The following is a 16,616-nucleotide window of genomic DNA, read 5'->3' on the forward strand; positions in this document are numbered from 1 at the left end:
TTAATTTACAAAACAACATAATTTTAAATGCTCATCATGATGATAAAATGTTCTGGAAGTTAGTAGATAGAAATGCATTTCCTATTCTGAGAAAATGCTCACTAAAAATTTATTCATATTGTGCAACTACATACAACTGCAAGACCCTGTTTTCAAATATGGCATATTTAAAATCAAAATATCGATTTCAGCTTACAGACTCGCATTTGGATAATTGTTTAAGAGCAGGTACTTCAAACTATATGCTTGATTATAAAACATTAGCAGATGATATACAAGGCCAGGTTTCTCATTAAATCCTATTGAATTTATATTTTTTGTATTAATTTATTATTTTATTTTTTATGGTATTTTATATTCATTCATATATGACAAAAATAATAATAATATTATTATTATTCGTGACACCTCCAAGGAGTCCGAAGACTCATCGCGGGAGGACACCTATTGTACAACTCTCCATCTCCACCACTAACTGAACCTCTACTACCAATCAACAGTGTCATCTACTGGCCGCTACCACCACTACAGCTAGTATTATTTTTGTCTGTAAATTGCGTGTATTCTGAAGGGCCAATTTGTCTGTATGCAGGATGAAAAACCCGAGTTTCCGGGAGAAAAAACCCTGCTGTTAAATAAAATGATGTCAAAATTTGAAATCTCATTTTTTCTTAAAAACAACTAATCATGGAATCTCTAAGCCCGAAATGAGAGAAAAAAATGCCTGTGTCATGAGCCCTCTGTAATTTTCAAATTTTATATTGCGCTCTTCATATTAAAAAGGTTGCCGATCTCTGGTCTAGATTCCTAAATATTTGATACCTCCCATTTTTTCCCCACTAGGGGATACTATTTTGCACTTTAGGTGCAACTTTGGTTGCCTTTCTTCAGCCTCATTTGCCCAGTGTTAGTGCCTTACATGCACATATTATATTGTACTGTGTGTCCCTGATGATGACAATTTGATTTTGCTAGAATATTGGGAGTATTAATTAAAGTTATTTTAATTAATATTCAGTGTATGTTGTAATTTCCTCAAAAAGTGAACAGTCCTGAGTAACTAATTTATAAGTCTTTCCACCAAGAAGAAGCTCACATTTATTTATTTTATTTATTAAGCTCACACTAGCCAGCCTGGTAGGCTGAGTGGTTAGAATACCCGCTTTCCAACCAACTGGTCACAAGTTCAAATCCCCATGCGGGTATGGATGTTTATGATTGTCTTACCTTGTCTACTGCTATAACCTTTGAAATGATGCAGTATGACCTTGCTGTCCTTGTGCCTTTAAAACCATAAATCATCATCACATGATCAATTATTTCTATTCTTTTGCCGGTCTAGTTGGCCGAGTGGTTAGTGTATCCCCTCTCCAGCCAAAAGGCTGCGAGTTCAAATCCTGTCTTGGGCATGGATGTTTGTGATTGTCTGTGGAAATACTAGTGGTGGTAGATGGCATTGGTGTAGTTGTGGTTAGTTGTAGTTGGTGGAATGAGTGGTGGAGAAAGAGAATTGTAGAGTAGGTGCCCTCTCTCGATGAGTCTTTGGACTCTCTGAAGGTATCTCGTAATAATAACGATAACTTTATCATTTAGATGTTTAAAGTAATCTCGTCTTGTCTAAGGTTTTTATAAATTGCTTTTATCAAACCCAGTTGTGCATAGAGAGAGAGAGAGAGAGAGAGAGAGAGAGAGGATGGGGGATAAGATGCATTTTAACCCAACCAAGCTTTTGGAATCAGGCTGGCTTGCAAGGCGCCATTGCTTCCCATAATAATTTTGCATTATAGCATATTGGGGAAATTAAAGTGAAGTCAACAATCTCTGTACACAGGTAAATCAATCATGAAGATACTTCATGTGCAAACTTTGTCTTGTTTGCTCACACTTGGGTAAAGGATTAAAACAAGAGTGTGATTTTATTGTCCAGTATGATATGCTGTAAGCAGGTGAAAAAACTTTCTACATGTTCTACTGTATTAATCAGAAGTTTACGATTTTGGTAAGTGTATATTGAAAGCCTCAACTGGGCTTCTAAAAACATTCCATGTTTGCTCTTTAGACCATGGTTTCTCCGTTATTTAACCCTTAGCTCACTCACATTACTAAATAGAAAGAAGTAACTGGACTGACCTCCTGGAAAATGACTCAGACAGGTTAAGATATGAGCAGGATAAGGGAAGGAAAAAGAATGAAAATAAACAAGAATATTTGGAATGTTGCTACTTGGAATGTTAGGAGTATCCATCACAACTATCAAGATCTAGACAAAACCCTGATAGAAAGAAATATCAAATTAGCAGTAATTGAAACAAAGAAAAAACAAAAAAGGTTCAGATGAAACAGATAATCACATCTATATCCACAGTGGAGTCAGAAAGGAAGGAAGAAAGAAAGAGGAAAAACAGGAGTAATGATTTTTATTTGCAAATCAATTAAAAAATATATCACACATTACAAATACTGGAGCAAGAGAATTCTAGAACTAAGATTACAAATAAGTTGCAGCTTCCTGACTATTGTTGGTGTCTGTGCTCCAGAGGAAGGCAGACAGGAAGATAACTCATTTTATTTAGATTTACAAAAAAAAAAAAAAATAAAATAGAAAAATAAACCCAAATGATTATCTCTTAATAATGGGAGATTTCAATGCCAGAGTAGAGAACATTCCACTAAGCACAAATATAGGAACAAATGGTGAAACAACATGCAATAGAAATGAATAGACTTTAGGATTTTTCCACATATAATGACTTAAAAATTACTAATACTTTTTTCAAGCATAAAGATTTCTGTAAATTCACTTAGGAAACAAGAAACCTAAAAAGTATAATAGACTATATAATAGCTAATAGGAAAACAGCTAATATGATATTAGATAGCCGAGTATTTAGAAGTGCAGAAACAAAATCCGATCATTATTTCTTACAAGGAAAATTAAGAATACCCCCAAAATGATTTAAAATTAACCAAATCAGTGCTAAGGGAAATCTTCAGGAATCTTGTAGAGTTCAACTCTTGGTTGATAAATGTATCAACTACAGTCATTTAAAGAAAATGATGATATAGAGATAGAATGGGTTAATTTTAAAAAATGCATTAATAAATGCAGCAACAGAAAGCCTTGGAACAAAGAATAAATTGAAGAGGAGAAAGGGAATAAGAAACCAGGACGAAAACATTGAAACAGTAATCAAAGACAAGAAAGAAGCATATAAACAGTGGATAAACACAGAATCACTAGAAGCAAAAATTAATTATAAATACAAAAGAGCAATAGCAAAAAAAAGCATGCCAAAAATGAATAGAAAAACATGACATAACTTCATAGCAAAATTGAAAAGAGATCTTACAGTGAAGAGACCAAATACATACAAAATTTTAAAGAATATGAATAAGGAGGTTAAATAATCAAAGAGAAAATCTGACTGGGCTTCTTTTAAAACTTATGGCAAGATAGTAACAAATCTAAACTGACAATGCTAACTACTAACTATACAGTGGAAGAAATAACATTACAAGGAATCAAACAAGCAATATAGCAAAGCAAATTAGGAAAATCCCCTGGAGAAGATGGAATAAATATAAAACTTATAAAATATGCAGGCATCCTATTCATCAAATGACTATTAAAATTATTGAACAATATCTGGAAGCAAGAAAAAAGATTAAGTACAACTGTGAATACTGCAGAGGAATAAGTCTTCTAAATACTGGTTGTTGAAAGTTTATTTTTCACTTGGTTAGACTATAATAAATTTAGTTTAATCCTTTATCCAAGTGTTTCAGGAGCAAACAAAGTTTGCACCTGAAAATATCTTCAGGACTGAATATGGTGTTGTACTACCTTACTGGGGTAAGGTAGTACAACACCGGGCAACTCGTAGCAGAGGTGGACCAAGCCAACATCACTCCTATCCCAGTATCTCCCATAATGCAAAACACATCTCCTTGCGGATATGTATAATGTTATGCATTAAGGGATTGGCCACTACCCAGATTAGTTTCGGCCTTTATTGAGGTCTCTTCAGTGGGAGCCAGGCCCAGTAGTGGAGATACCAGGCAGAAGCACTAGCGAGATCATCCTTATCTATAGGAGTTGCCAAAAGGTGTGCCACCTTTTTTATTAAATTACTCTGGATTTAGAGAAAGATGTTGAAAGTTTATTTTTCACTTGGTTAGACTATAATAAATTTAGTTTAATCCTTTATCTATTTAAGTGTGCGCAAACAAAGTTTGCACCTGAAAATATCTTCAGGACTGGGGTAAGGTAGTACATCTAAATCCAGAGTAATTTAATAAAAAGGTGGCACACCTTTTGGCAACTCCTATAGGTAAAGATGACCTCGCCATTGCTTCTGCCTGGTATCTCCATTTCTGGACCTGGCTCCCACTGAAGAGACCTCAATAAACATCGAACTCAATAAACGTCGAAACTAGTCTGGGTAGTGGCCCTTCCCTTAATGCATAACATTATACATATCCGCAAGGAGATGTGTTTTGCATTATGGGAGATACTGAGATAGGAGTGATGTTAGCTTGGTCTACCTTTGCTACGAGTTGCCCGGTGGTGTACTACCTTACCCCAGTAAGGTAGTACAACACCATATTCAGTCCTGAAGATATTTTCAGGCATAAACTTTGTTTGCTCACACTTTGATAAAGGATTAAACTAAATTTATTAAATACTGGCTATAAGTTATATGCATAAATATTAATTTCAAAACTTAAATCATACTTAGAAGATAAACTTTGCAAAAACAAAAATGGCTTTTGAAAAGGACAGTTGTGCATTGACCCAGCTTTTACATTAAAAATCTTAATGGGAAAACATTATGAATACAACATAGAAACACACAGCATTTTTAGACTACCAGAACGCTTTTGATATGGTCTTAAGGAACAAACTATGGAATATACTCAAGAATCTAAACATTCCAAATCAGCTGCTTGCTGCAATAACTAAAATGTATCAGAATAACCAAATAGCTCTAATCAGTCAAATCAGTGGAAAAGTTACAGAATAGAAATCAATAAACAGAGGAAGCTGTCAAGGATGCCCAAGTCACCACTCTTATTTAATATTTATATAGCTGAAATAGAAAAGAAATGGAAGAAAAATATAAACCCATCATTTAAACTGGATTGCAGAACTACATTTAATGCCCTTTTGTTTGCAGATGACCAGAGTAAGAAGTGAACTCCAAAGATCAATATGCACCTTAAAAATAAGTGCAAAAAAATTTGGAATGCAAATATTAACAGACAAAAAAAAAAAAAAAAAAAAAAAACATGGCTTTTAAAGGACCATCTCCAGTCAGAAGTAAAATCATGATTGAAAATAAAATTTTAGAACAAATTAGCTGCTTCAGATACCTTGGATATGCTGTATCATACAAAAGAAGCTGACATTGACATCAAATTTTCAAACCTAACCAAGTTTAAAAGCATATAAGAATAAGAGTTTATAAAGTTTTGACAAGACCTTCTCTACTGTATGGAAGTGAATTATGGACCATAAAAACTGCAGGAAAAAAATGAATAGAAACTTGAGAAATGAAATTCCTGCAAAGGATAGCAGGCTATACTCTCTGGGACCAAAAAAGAAGCATAGGAATAGGTAAAGAACTAAAAATAGACTCGGTATTGGACAAAATATATGATACTGAAAGAAGTGGATTGAACATATTGAAAAAATGTACAATTCAAAACTATCCAAAAAATACTCTGATAGCACCAGTTGGAGGATATAGAAGCCAAGTACAACCAAGGTAAAGATGGAATTAGACCAGAACAGGCACTGGGCTTAAATACCTGAAAGGATGATAATAACATTACTAAATATGTTATACATATGCAACCTTTTTTTGCACTTGGGATTGACATAAAAAATAAATAAATGCCATTGCAAATAATTTATTTTAGTCTTTTGCATCAATTGATATTACACATAAAACTGACTCTGTTTTGTGAAGAATATCTGATAATGTAAAAGAGAGAAAATATTTATACAGGCCATTGTATTTTTATTTATAATTAATATTTATATAGGCCATTGTATAAATGTGCTTGCCATTATATGTTTACTCAAGAATCTTTTGTTAGCTTAGAATTGAATTGCATGAGATGAAGTTTGTGCATATTATTTACAAACTGTAGTTGTATACATTTGTATATATTCAGGGATAGAATGTAAAGGGTTTGTATTTTCAGGGAGGATAGAAGGAACAAGACATGGAGTGGGGTATTGCTGATGATAACTGCAGAATTACAACCAACAAAATAAGATATTTCCCTGAGACCTAATATCCTAATAAGATATTAGGTCTCAAGGAGATGTTTCATTTGAGGCTGTCTGGTGTGAGATAGAAGCAAATATGACAAAATATGTTGTTGGGTTCTGCTATAGACTAGGGGATCCACAGGAAGATGCCATGTATCAGCAAATCACCACTCTGAGTGTAGGCCGAACAATTATTATCGGAGACTTTAACTTTGGGGGACATCAATTTGAGGGAGGAAAGAGGACATAGCAAGATGGAAGTGGGGATTTATACAGTTGCTAAGGGATAATTACATGAAACAACATGTTATAGAGGGGACAAGAGGTTTGAGGGTGTTGGATCTGATAATAGCATCAGAATTGTATCCATAACCAAGGTAGACACTCTGCCTCCAACTAGGGAGAGTGACCATGCAATCTTGTGAGAAATTGCCAAACATGTGGAATTCTCTGTCAAGAAAAGGTTAATGTTCAATTATAAGGCTGATGATTATGAGAGACTCATGAGTTATCTTGGAACAGTGCCATGGCTTGAGAAGCTACAAGGAAAGAATGTCAGTAGCACATGGCAAGTGGTCAGAGATTGCTTGAGGGTAGCAGTTTCAGACTGCATACCCAAGGTCAGGAGGATAAACCAATTTAGAATTAAGTGGATGAGTAGGGATATAAAGCAAGAGCTGCAAAAAAGAAAACATTGTGGAGGAAATATAAGAAAAAAAGTGATCCGCATTCTCATGAGCAGTACAAAGTGCAAGCAAGAAGGGTGACTAATATGGTAAGGAAGGTCAAATCAGACCATGAGAGAGAATTAGCCAAACTGGCCAAAGCAAACCCAAAAGAGTTTTTTTTTGTTATGTAGCAAGTAAGAGGGAAAATGACTATGGTAGTGATCATTTTGCAAAGGTGTATCATCCAGGTGGTGATTATGCAATATAATATCAGCACCTGTAAAATCACAGACGCTGTTGTTACAGAAATGCATACCAACACTGAGGTAGATGAACAGGAGGTATTCATCATATTAAAAAAAATGAATGCGAGCACAGCAGTGTGACTGGATGGCATATGAGTCCATGTACTATGCGAATGTGCAAGAGAATTGGCATCTAATCATTGGCATTGAGTAAAGGTGGCTCCAAAATAGAGGTAGCAAACTACAGACCAATTAATATATCAGGAGTGTAATAGATTTAGTTTAATCCTTTATCCCAGTGAGAGCAAACAAAGTTTGCGCCTGAAAATATCTTCAGGACTAAATATAGTGTTGTACTATCTTATCCAGTAAGTAGTGCAACACCAAGGCAACTCGTGGCAAAGGTGGAGCAAGATACCAGGCACTTCTAACCCAGTATCTCCCATAATGCAAAACACATTTCCTATGTGGATATGTATACTGTTATGCATTAAAGGGATTGGCCATCTACCCAGACTAGTTTCGACCTTTATTGAGGTCTCTTCAGTGGGAGCCAGGCCCAGAGCTGGAGATACCAGGCAGAAGCAGTAGCAAGTCATCTGTGCCTATGGGAGTCCTGAAGATATTTTCAGGCGCAAACTTTGTTTGCTCTCACTGGGATAAAGGATTAAACTAAATCTATTATAGTCTAACCTAGTGATAAATAAATTTTCAACATCTTTCTCTAAATCCAGAGTAATTTTTAAAAAAGGTGATAAACCTTTTGGCAACTCCCATAGGCACAGATGACTTGCTACTGCTTCTGCCTGGTATCTCCAGCTCTGGGCCTGGCTCCCACTGAAGAGACCTCAATAAAGGTCGAAACTAGTCTGGGTAGATGGCCAATCCCTTTAATGCATAACAGTATACATATCCACATAGGAAATGTGTTTTGCATTATGGGAGATACTGGGTTAGAAGTGCCTGGTAGCTTGCTCCACCTTTGCCACGAGTTGCCCTGGTGTTGCACTACTTACTGGATAAGATAGTACAACACTATATTTAGTCCTGAAGATATTTTCAGGCGCAAACTTTGTTTGCTCTCACTGGGATAAAGGATTAAACTAAATCTATTATAGTCTAACCTAGTGATAAATAAATTTTCAATATCAGGAGTGGTTATTAAAGTATTGGAAAAGTTGGTGAAAGGTAAAATACAACAGCAGATTGATAGGGATGCTCTATAGTGGGCAGCATGGCTTTGTAAAAGATAAATCCTTTCATAGTAACTTATTCACATTTTATAATAAAACGACAGCAGAACTGGATAAAGGTAATGGCTACACCATGATACTGCTTGACTTTGCCAAGGCATTTGACAGAATATGACATGGAAAGCTATTGCAAAAACTGGAGACGATGGGAATGGATATAAGGCTAGTAGCATAGATGGGGGATGGCTGGCTGACAGACACCAGAGAGTAGTATATGGTGGAATGGAGTCTAGGAGAATGATGGTGACAAGTGGAGTACCTCAGGGTTCATAATGGGGCCACAACTCTTTAATTTGTATATCAATGACATAGAGAAAGATTTAAGATTCAGTTGTTTGCTGCTGATGCAAAACCGGGGAGAGCAATAATTGATAAAGGTAATGTAGATATCCTGCAGGATGATTTAAATAAATTGATAGTATTGGTTTGCAGGAAATTGATGAGGCCAGGGACTTAGGGATAATGGTGGACAAGAAGTTAAAGTTCAGAGAGCATATGGCAAAAGTTGGTAAAAAGTTCAACAAATTACTTGAATGTTGAAAAACATGCTAACAAGTAAAGATAAGGAAGTTATTATCCATCTTTATAAGGCTATGATTCAGTCACATCTTTGACTCATGTGCACAGATTTGGTCGCCTGAATTTCTTGGGGAACAAGAGGTGTTCAAAAAAAGATTCAGACAAGTGACAAAGATAGTGACAGGTCTGTGGAATACTCCCTATGAGGATAGGTTGAAGGTTTGTGGGTTACAAAGTTTAGTTGATAGGCAGAAAAGAGGGGACATAATAGAAACTTTTAAGATATTCTTCTTCTTCTGCAGCTTCTCCCACTTAAGTGGGGTCACTGTAGATGATGAGTCTCCTCCACATCCTCCTGTCTTGGGCTGTTACCACTTCCAAGTTCTTCATCCTCGAGTCCTCTTCTACCAACTCCTTCCATCTCTTCTTTGGCCACCCATGCTTCCTCCTTCCTTGCAAATCCATCTGCATGACCTCCCTCCTCATCACATGACCAAACCATCTCAACCATGTCTCCTGTATCTTTGCTCCTAAGTTCGTAACATTCACCGTTCCCCTTACATAGTCATTTCTCAGATGATCCTTTCTGGTCACACTGCACATCCACCTAAGCATTCTCATCTCTGCTACTTCCATCCTGCTGATGTTATTTTTCCTCAGGGCCACAGTTTCTATGGCATACGTCATAGCTGGCCTCACTACTGTCCTATTGATTTTACCTTTCAGATTGATCGGCACCCTCTTATCGCATAACACTCCAGCCATCTCCCTCCAGTTCCTCCAACCCTCTTGTATCCTGCATCCCACTTCCTTCTCAGCTCCTCCATCATCTTCCACTGTTGAACCTAAATATCTAAAGTCCCTCACCTTCCTGATAACATTTCCTTCCAGCTCCAGATCTGTCTCCTGGCTGCCGCCCACTGTGCAACACATATACTCTTACTTCTGCTCAGTCTCATACCTCTCTATTCCAGTACTTTTCTCCATCTTTCCAGTTTAGTTCCCACTTCTTCTCTTGAATCTGCACACAGCAAGATGTCATCTGCATACAACATTGTCCAAGGCGCATCTTCCCTCACCTCCATCACAATGTTAAACAGAAACGGACTTAATGCTGACCCTTGATGCAAGCCAACTGTTACTTGACAACTTTCTGTCTGTCCCAGACAGGTCCGAACACTTGTCTTCACATTTCTGTACATCTCCTGCACCAACCTGCCATATTTCTCCGTAACCTTCTTCTCCCTCAGACACCTCCAGACTTCTTGCCTTGGCACTCTATCATATGCTTTCTCCAGATCAATAAATGGCAGAAGTAGCTCCCGTTGTTTCTCTCAAAACTTTTCCATCATCTGCCGTAACCCAAAGATAGCATCTGTTGATCTACCAGGCATGAAGCCAAATTGTTCCTTTGCAATCTCCACCTCCTTCCTCAATTTTCCATCAAGAACCCTTTCTAGGATTTTCATTGTGTGGGACATCAACTTTATTCCTCTGTAAGTTTTACAATCTTGTGCATCCCCTTTACCCTTGTAGATGGGGACAAGAGTACTCTTCCTCCATTCCTCAGGTATATTTTCCTGTTGGCAAACTTTCATGATCAGGACCCACAGCAGGTCAATTCCCTCTTCCCCCAGTTCCTTCCATACCTCCACTGGAATCCTGGCGGGGCCTACCGATTTTCCATTGCTCATCCTCTTCATGGCCTCCGTCACTTCCACTCTACTGATGTTTTGCACCATCCCCTCAGAATGCTGCCCATCTTCTCTGTGAGTCCTTGCATTTTCCTCATTCAAAAGTCTCTCAAAGTATATTCTCCATCTGTTTCTTATGTCCACATCCCTCTGTAATACTCTTCCTTCAGCATCTTTGATCTGCCTCACATGTAAGATGTCCATTGTTGCTTTATTTCTACATTTCGCTAGTTGGTAAATATTTCTCTGTCCTTCCTTTGTTTCTAATTGATCATACAGATCTTGATATGCCATGGCCTTCACCTGTGCCACAACTCCCTTGGCTTCTTGCTTTCTCTCTCTGTACACCTCTCTATTCTCTTCCACTCTTGACTCATCCCACTTCTGCTTTGCCTTCCTCTTAGCTGTCACTGCCACTTGTACATTTTTATTCCACCACCAACCCTCCTTCTACTCTCTAATCTTCTCAGATGTCTCACCAAGCATCTCGATTGCACAGGTCAGGATTACTTTTGAATTATGTTTCCACCAATCTTGTACACTTTCCAGTCCATCCGAAATCCTCTCTAACACCCTCTCCCTAAAACGATTCCTCACACTCTCTTCTTTTAAGCGAAACCACTTAATTGTCTTCATCCCATGGCTTCCAGAGGTTCTTATCTTCGATCTTATTTTAAAGTCTGCACACAGCAGTCGGTGTTGCTGTGCCACTTGATCTGTTGGAATTACTTTACAATTTGTCACAACCTTAAGATGTTTTCTTCTAATCAAAATGTAGTCTATTTGTGAACTGTTGTTACCACTCCTAAATGTTATCAAATGTTCTTCCCTCTTGTAGAAAAATGAGTTCACAATTGCCAGATCAAACGCTACTGCAAAGTCCCCAACCCTCTCTCTTTCCTGGTTCATCATTCCCACTCCGTGGCCACCATGCACCCTTTCACAGTCTCTATTCTGTCTCCCTATGTGTCCGTTCAAGTCTCCTCCAACAATCACCATCTCGTTTTCTTCAGTTCCCTCATTTCTTCATCTAACACATTCCAGAACTGATCTTTCTCTGCTGTACAGCCAACTTGTGGGGCATATACACATAATACGACCACCCACTCTTCTCCAAGACCCAATTTCATTCGCATGATCCTGTCGTTCCTTCTACCCACTTCCAGTACTTCACCCTTCATTCTGCCACACACAGCAATTCCTACACCATTTCTTCCCTCATTATTCGCTCCAGAGTAGAACAATTTATATCCATCTCCCAGTTCCTTTTCCTTTCCCCCCTTCCGCCTTGTCTCCTTCACACATAAAATGTCCAACTTCCTCTTCCTCATCATGTCTGCCACCTCTTTTAATATCTTAAACTTTTAAGATATTAAAAGAGTTTTATAAAATTGATGCAAGTGAAATTTTTCAATATATGACATAGAGAACTAAGGCCATCTGTGGAAGTTGTGTAAGAGCGTGGTTAGTAGAGGATGTGGAAACCAGATTTTTTTGCGTGAAAAGTGGTGAGTGAGTGGAATGGAATGCCAGAATTGGTTGCGAGTTCTGTGACAGTGAATGGATTCAAGGAGAGGTATGATAGGATTGTGTGCATAATGATTGATTTGGGTCTCCCACAATGAGTCTCCAGATTCCATGGAGATGCCATTAATAACAATAATAAATACATTAAAAATAGTTTGCAAGCAGCTGCCAGCAGGAAAAGGTTCAGAATGCCAATAAATACATTAAAAATAGTTTGCAAGCAGCTGCCAGCAGGAAAAAGTTCAGGGCTTTTCTTTGCCATTAATTATTGAATTGAAAGTTATTGTGAGACTGGATTTATTTTTATCCTATATCAGCTATATGGGGGAGGGGTTAAGATGCTACACTCATCCTGGTTTATATCCTGGTAAATTTTTTTTGGAAGCATGGTAAGTCCTGCATAACACAAAACTTGTAACCAAGCAAATGATTTTTAAGTGCATATAAGCTAACCTTGACAAGCATAATCAGCCATGCATACTCTTCACATGCTCCAGGTCATTCCTTTATTTAAAAGACCTTCACTGTGTATTTGGTGCTTTTGGAATGCAAACTTTAGTTTCTGGCAAGCATTGCCATTTTTTAGTTACATAACTAATTTGTTACATCTGATTGTCTGTGTAATTATTTAAACAGAATTTTTAGAAATTTTGAATGATAAAGTTGCTGATATCATGCCTAAGCAACTTACTCGTCATTTCATTTTCAAATTTATTTTCTTGCTTATTCCAGCAGTGGTACATTCAACTTCACTGAATGTTATGGCATGAATTTTTAATAGTTTCACTTTGTCATGACATGCCTGAAGATTTGGTATTATCAAAAGAACATGTATACCATGCTAAAATTGCAATTTTTTTTTTCGATTACTAGAAAAAAATAAAAGGCAAAGATTAGAAGAAGGAGAAATTAGACGTAGACAACTTCATACCAGGTTTGGAGGCAGTACTTCTTATCGAAGTGGAAGAAGAACTGTTGTTAAGGATTCAGGTAATTATAGTTAGGTTTATTTTGCTATTGCTTTTATTTATTTGAAATAATCACAGGTCACAAATAAAATCTTCTTATTTTACAATGACATATATAATTTAACATTATTTGAGTTTTGCATTTAAATCTAGATGGAATTTTTTATTATTATTCATTTTTCAGAAAATTTCTGAGGAAACACATTCTTAGAATTTTAATCCCTTCCTGTCATATAATAGACTAACCAGTATGAAAATACATTTAGTTGCCATAATAATGGTTTAAAAGTTGCCTCAGTGAATATGTTTTCTTTTCTTTCTTGCTGCTTAGTTTAAAAAACTACTAAGAATCTTCCATACATATAAATTCTTTAAGCCAGTGTTTTAAAACCATCCATAGTGTATTGAATTCATAAATTGATTCTTTCCTTGTTTGCACAAAATTGAAGTGTTTATGTGAATGGTTTATGCAAAATGGAAAACAAATGTTAATGGCTTTTATTGAGTGAAGGCTAAACATTTGAAAGGAAAATAACAACAGGGAAAAGGAAATAAGTCTCCTTTGACAAGTAGGAATTTTACCAGTAACACTGAATGTGAAAAAGAATATGGAACTTAGAGAAATTTGCATTGTGCCCAGATTGAAAGATGTCTGGTCATTTATTAAGAAAGTTGAGGATGCCATCATCATCATATGGTTTATGGTATTCGAGAAGTTGAAAATCTGGAGAGAAACGAAAGGTTGAGATTATATCTGCAGAAAATAAAGCATGGCTTACAAAAATTTTAATATATGTGAAATCTTAATAGAATGTTAGTATGAAAATGCACTGCCAGGAAGTCCAAGGATTATTGTGGGAGACTCATTTAGACCCTCATACTTAACTACCTATCATATCTCTCCTTGAACACATTTACTTGATGTACAAACACTGCTCTCTCTTTTTTTAAGCTTGAAGGGACTTGAAAAACTTTCAGATTTCTCTGGAGCTGAGACCTCAAATTTTCCACCCATATTTTTTATATTGAGTAGTCAGATCTTGGACTGTGGGAGTAGTTTACATCCAGGTGCTAAAGTTTTTACCTCACAGACCTTACTGACCTCATACTCATTTGGTAGTAGTAGTAGTAGTATTCCATATATCTGAGTTAGGTATAAAGTAGGAATTTGAGTAATTTATGGAACTTCTGCCATTGCCACTCTAGGTGGATTTAAGCCTCATGGTGGAAGGCTGATCACAAAAAAAAAAGGAAAAATGCTTGTCCACATATCTTACTTGGGAAAAGAGTTCATATTTAATCAAACTACCTTATTTTTTATGTCTTAATTCTTCTAGGTGGCAAATCCTGTGAGAAATCTTACCCAAAAAATAAAACTCAGAACAAGACTTAATAATATGAAATAAAATGTGATACTCATGTATTTAGGCTTCTTAGAGTAGCTCTAATGTGCCCAGAAATCATGAAAGTACCATGCGATGCAAAGGAATAAATTAAACAATTGTTTAATAACTATACTATTTCATATCTATCACAGAGATATCATCATGGAAAAACTGTAACCTTCATACAGGCTTCATACAAAATGAAGTGGAACTGATCAGACTTAAAGCCTGAAGTCTAAGAAAGAATACTAATGGGAAGCCTTGATTGTTAGTTTCCTATATCTTGGAGAATTTTATGTATCCATACTTATTTAGGTCAGGTTGTTTTTAAGAGTAGCTACAGATTCTTAAAATATGAAAAAAAAAAAATGAAAAAAAAACACTATGTTAGGAATTTCTAAAAATAAATAAGCATATCAAGAAGCTTCATAACCTTCCCAATTCAAGATCACAACTATAAGTTCGGTCTCTTCAAGTTATCATCATTATTCCTTCTAAAAGATTAATGATGCAGTAGCTCCCTTAGACAAGTACAAATCATATGTTACCTCATCGACTGGACTCCATATATTGCTTAACATCAGGTTCTGTGTAGTTGACATCCTTGTGTGAGCTTCTTTAAATCTTTTAATTCCCTTTTAAAAAGAAATTTTTCCATATGCCAATTTCTGTCTCAGTAAATCTATGGACAAACAACAACAACACAAAAAAAAGTCTTTTATGAGAGCTGGGAAGAGTAATGCCATTGACATCCTTATGTGAGCTCCTTTATCCCTGACAAGAAATTTCACCAACTATCGTTCTGCATTTAGTATAGTAATCTATGGAAACACACAAAAAAAGATAATAATAATGATAATAGTAATCATTACAAGAGCTGATAAGAGTAATTCCACTTGTAAAAATAAATAAAAAATCTCTACCTGTTTCAAAATTTCAATACAAGATTGAATTAATTCTAAACAATTCTGATATGACTCTACAATTTGGCCATCAAACTATACTTTGCTACAGTCAATAAACTCCATATATAAAGCTTTATTGTATTCTAAATATTTTTCTACTGTTTGATTAACTGTGTGAGGGGTGCTTAAGGTTCAAAGCTATATAACAGAGGAGACCTGCACATAGCTTTTAAAGGAATGCTGGAGAACTGACCAGGGCTTCTGACCTAATGTCCAATCCTCACCTTCTTGTGGTGCACCCTGTTAGGTATCTACCTGGATACTGAACGAATGAGGATGGGTTGGCAATTTAGGATTTAGCCAACCAAATTGTATTCTCATTGGCTTAAACCAAAATATAAAATGATGGTACAACATGACAGAATTTCATGCCAGCTGGAGCATCGCCCAGTTAAACAAGGCCCCCGTTGTTTTTGCCAGGGAACCAGGGCAAACAGCGAAAAATCAGCTAACCAAACAAATCCTAAAACCCACCCCAACTCAACATCAGCAAAATTCAAGATCAGTATCGAACAACATAAGAAGCCTGAATGGCAAAGAAATAGAGCTTGCTGAGGAATTGGATAAGTACCAGATCAACATAATAGGGGTGACTGAAACAAAAAAGACAAAAACTGGTGAGATCTTTCTGAGCAATAAATACAAAATGTTATATTCAGGCAATGACAATCGAGGAAAAGAAGGAGTAGCCATAGTATTCAACACTAAATAAGAGGCTAATCTTGAATGGTAGGCAGTCTCAAGTAGAGAGATGTGGGCAAACATCAAAATGGGGAAACTGGACAATCAGACTTATTTGTACCTATGGTCCCACAGAAGGTTCTACTAAGGTAGAAGTTGTTGGATTGTAGCTTCTACTCAATCAAGTTTTATTGTCTTATAGTTCTCTCTCATTAGTATTTAACTAGTTGTAGGCTGATATATCATCCAAACATGAAGAAAATTTATATTATACTGCACCACTCCATGCTCTGAATTGCATGAGCAACTTTGATAAATCAACCATCAACTGTACTAGGTTATTATAAAGCTGATTTTAGACCGAGGTTCTCTTTATTTTAATGAGCAGTGCAATGAAAAAATCAGGCAAATACAAGATTCAATTCAATTAA

General features: G+C 36.3%; 1 protein-coding gene across 1 annotated transcript in view; it reads left to right on the forward strand.

The window, feature by feature from the left end:
• LOC150095239 (G protein-coupled receptor-associated protein LMBRD2) overlaps nucleotides 1-16,616 on the forward strand; it is a 218,087-nt gene that overhangs the window by 178,784 nt on the left and 22,687 nt on the right. The window contains exon 14 of the mRNA XM_090410332.1: nucleotides 13,060-13,176. Within this exon, the coding sequence (XP_090266458.1) occupies nucleotides 13,060-13,176 (117 nt within the window). The remainder of the gene's footprint in view (nucleotides 1-13,059; nucleotides 13,177-16,616) is intronic.

Source organism: Typopeltis vanoorti, chromosome 20 (assembly GCF_054136105.1).
Source record: "Typopeltis vanoorti isolate ZY-2024b chromosome 20, IOZ_Tvanoo_1.0, whole genome shotgun sequence".
In the NCBI taxonomy this organism is placed as follows: domain Eukaryota; kingdom Metazoa; phylum Arthropoda; class Arachnida; order Uropygi; family Thelyphonidae; genus Typopeltis; species Typopeltis vanoorti.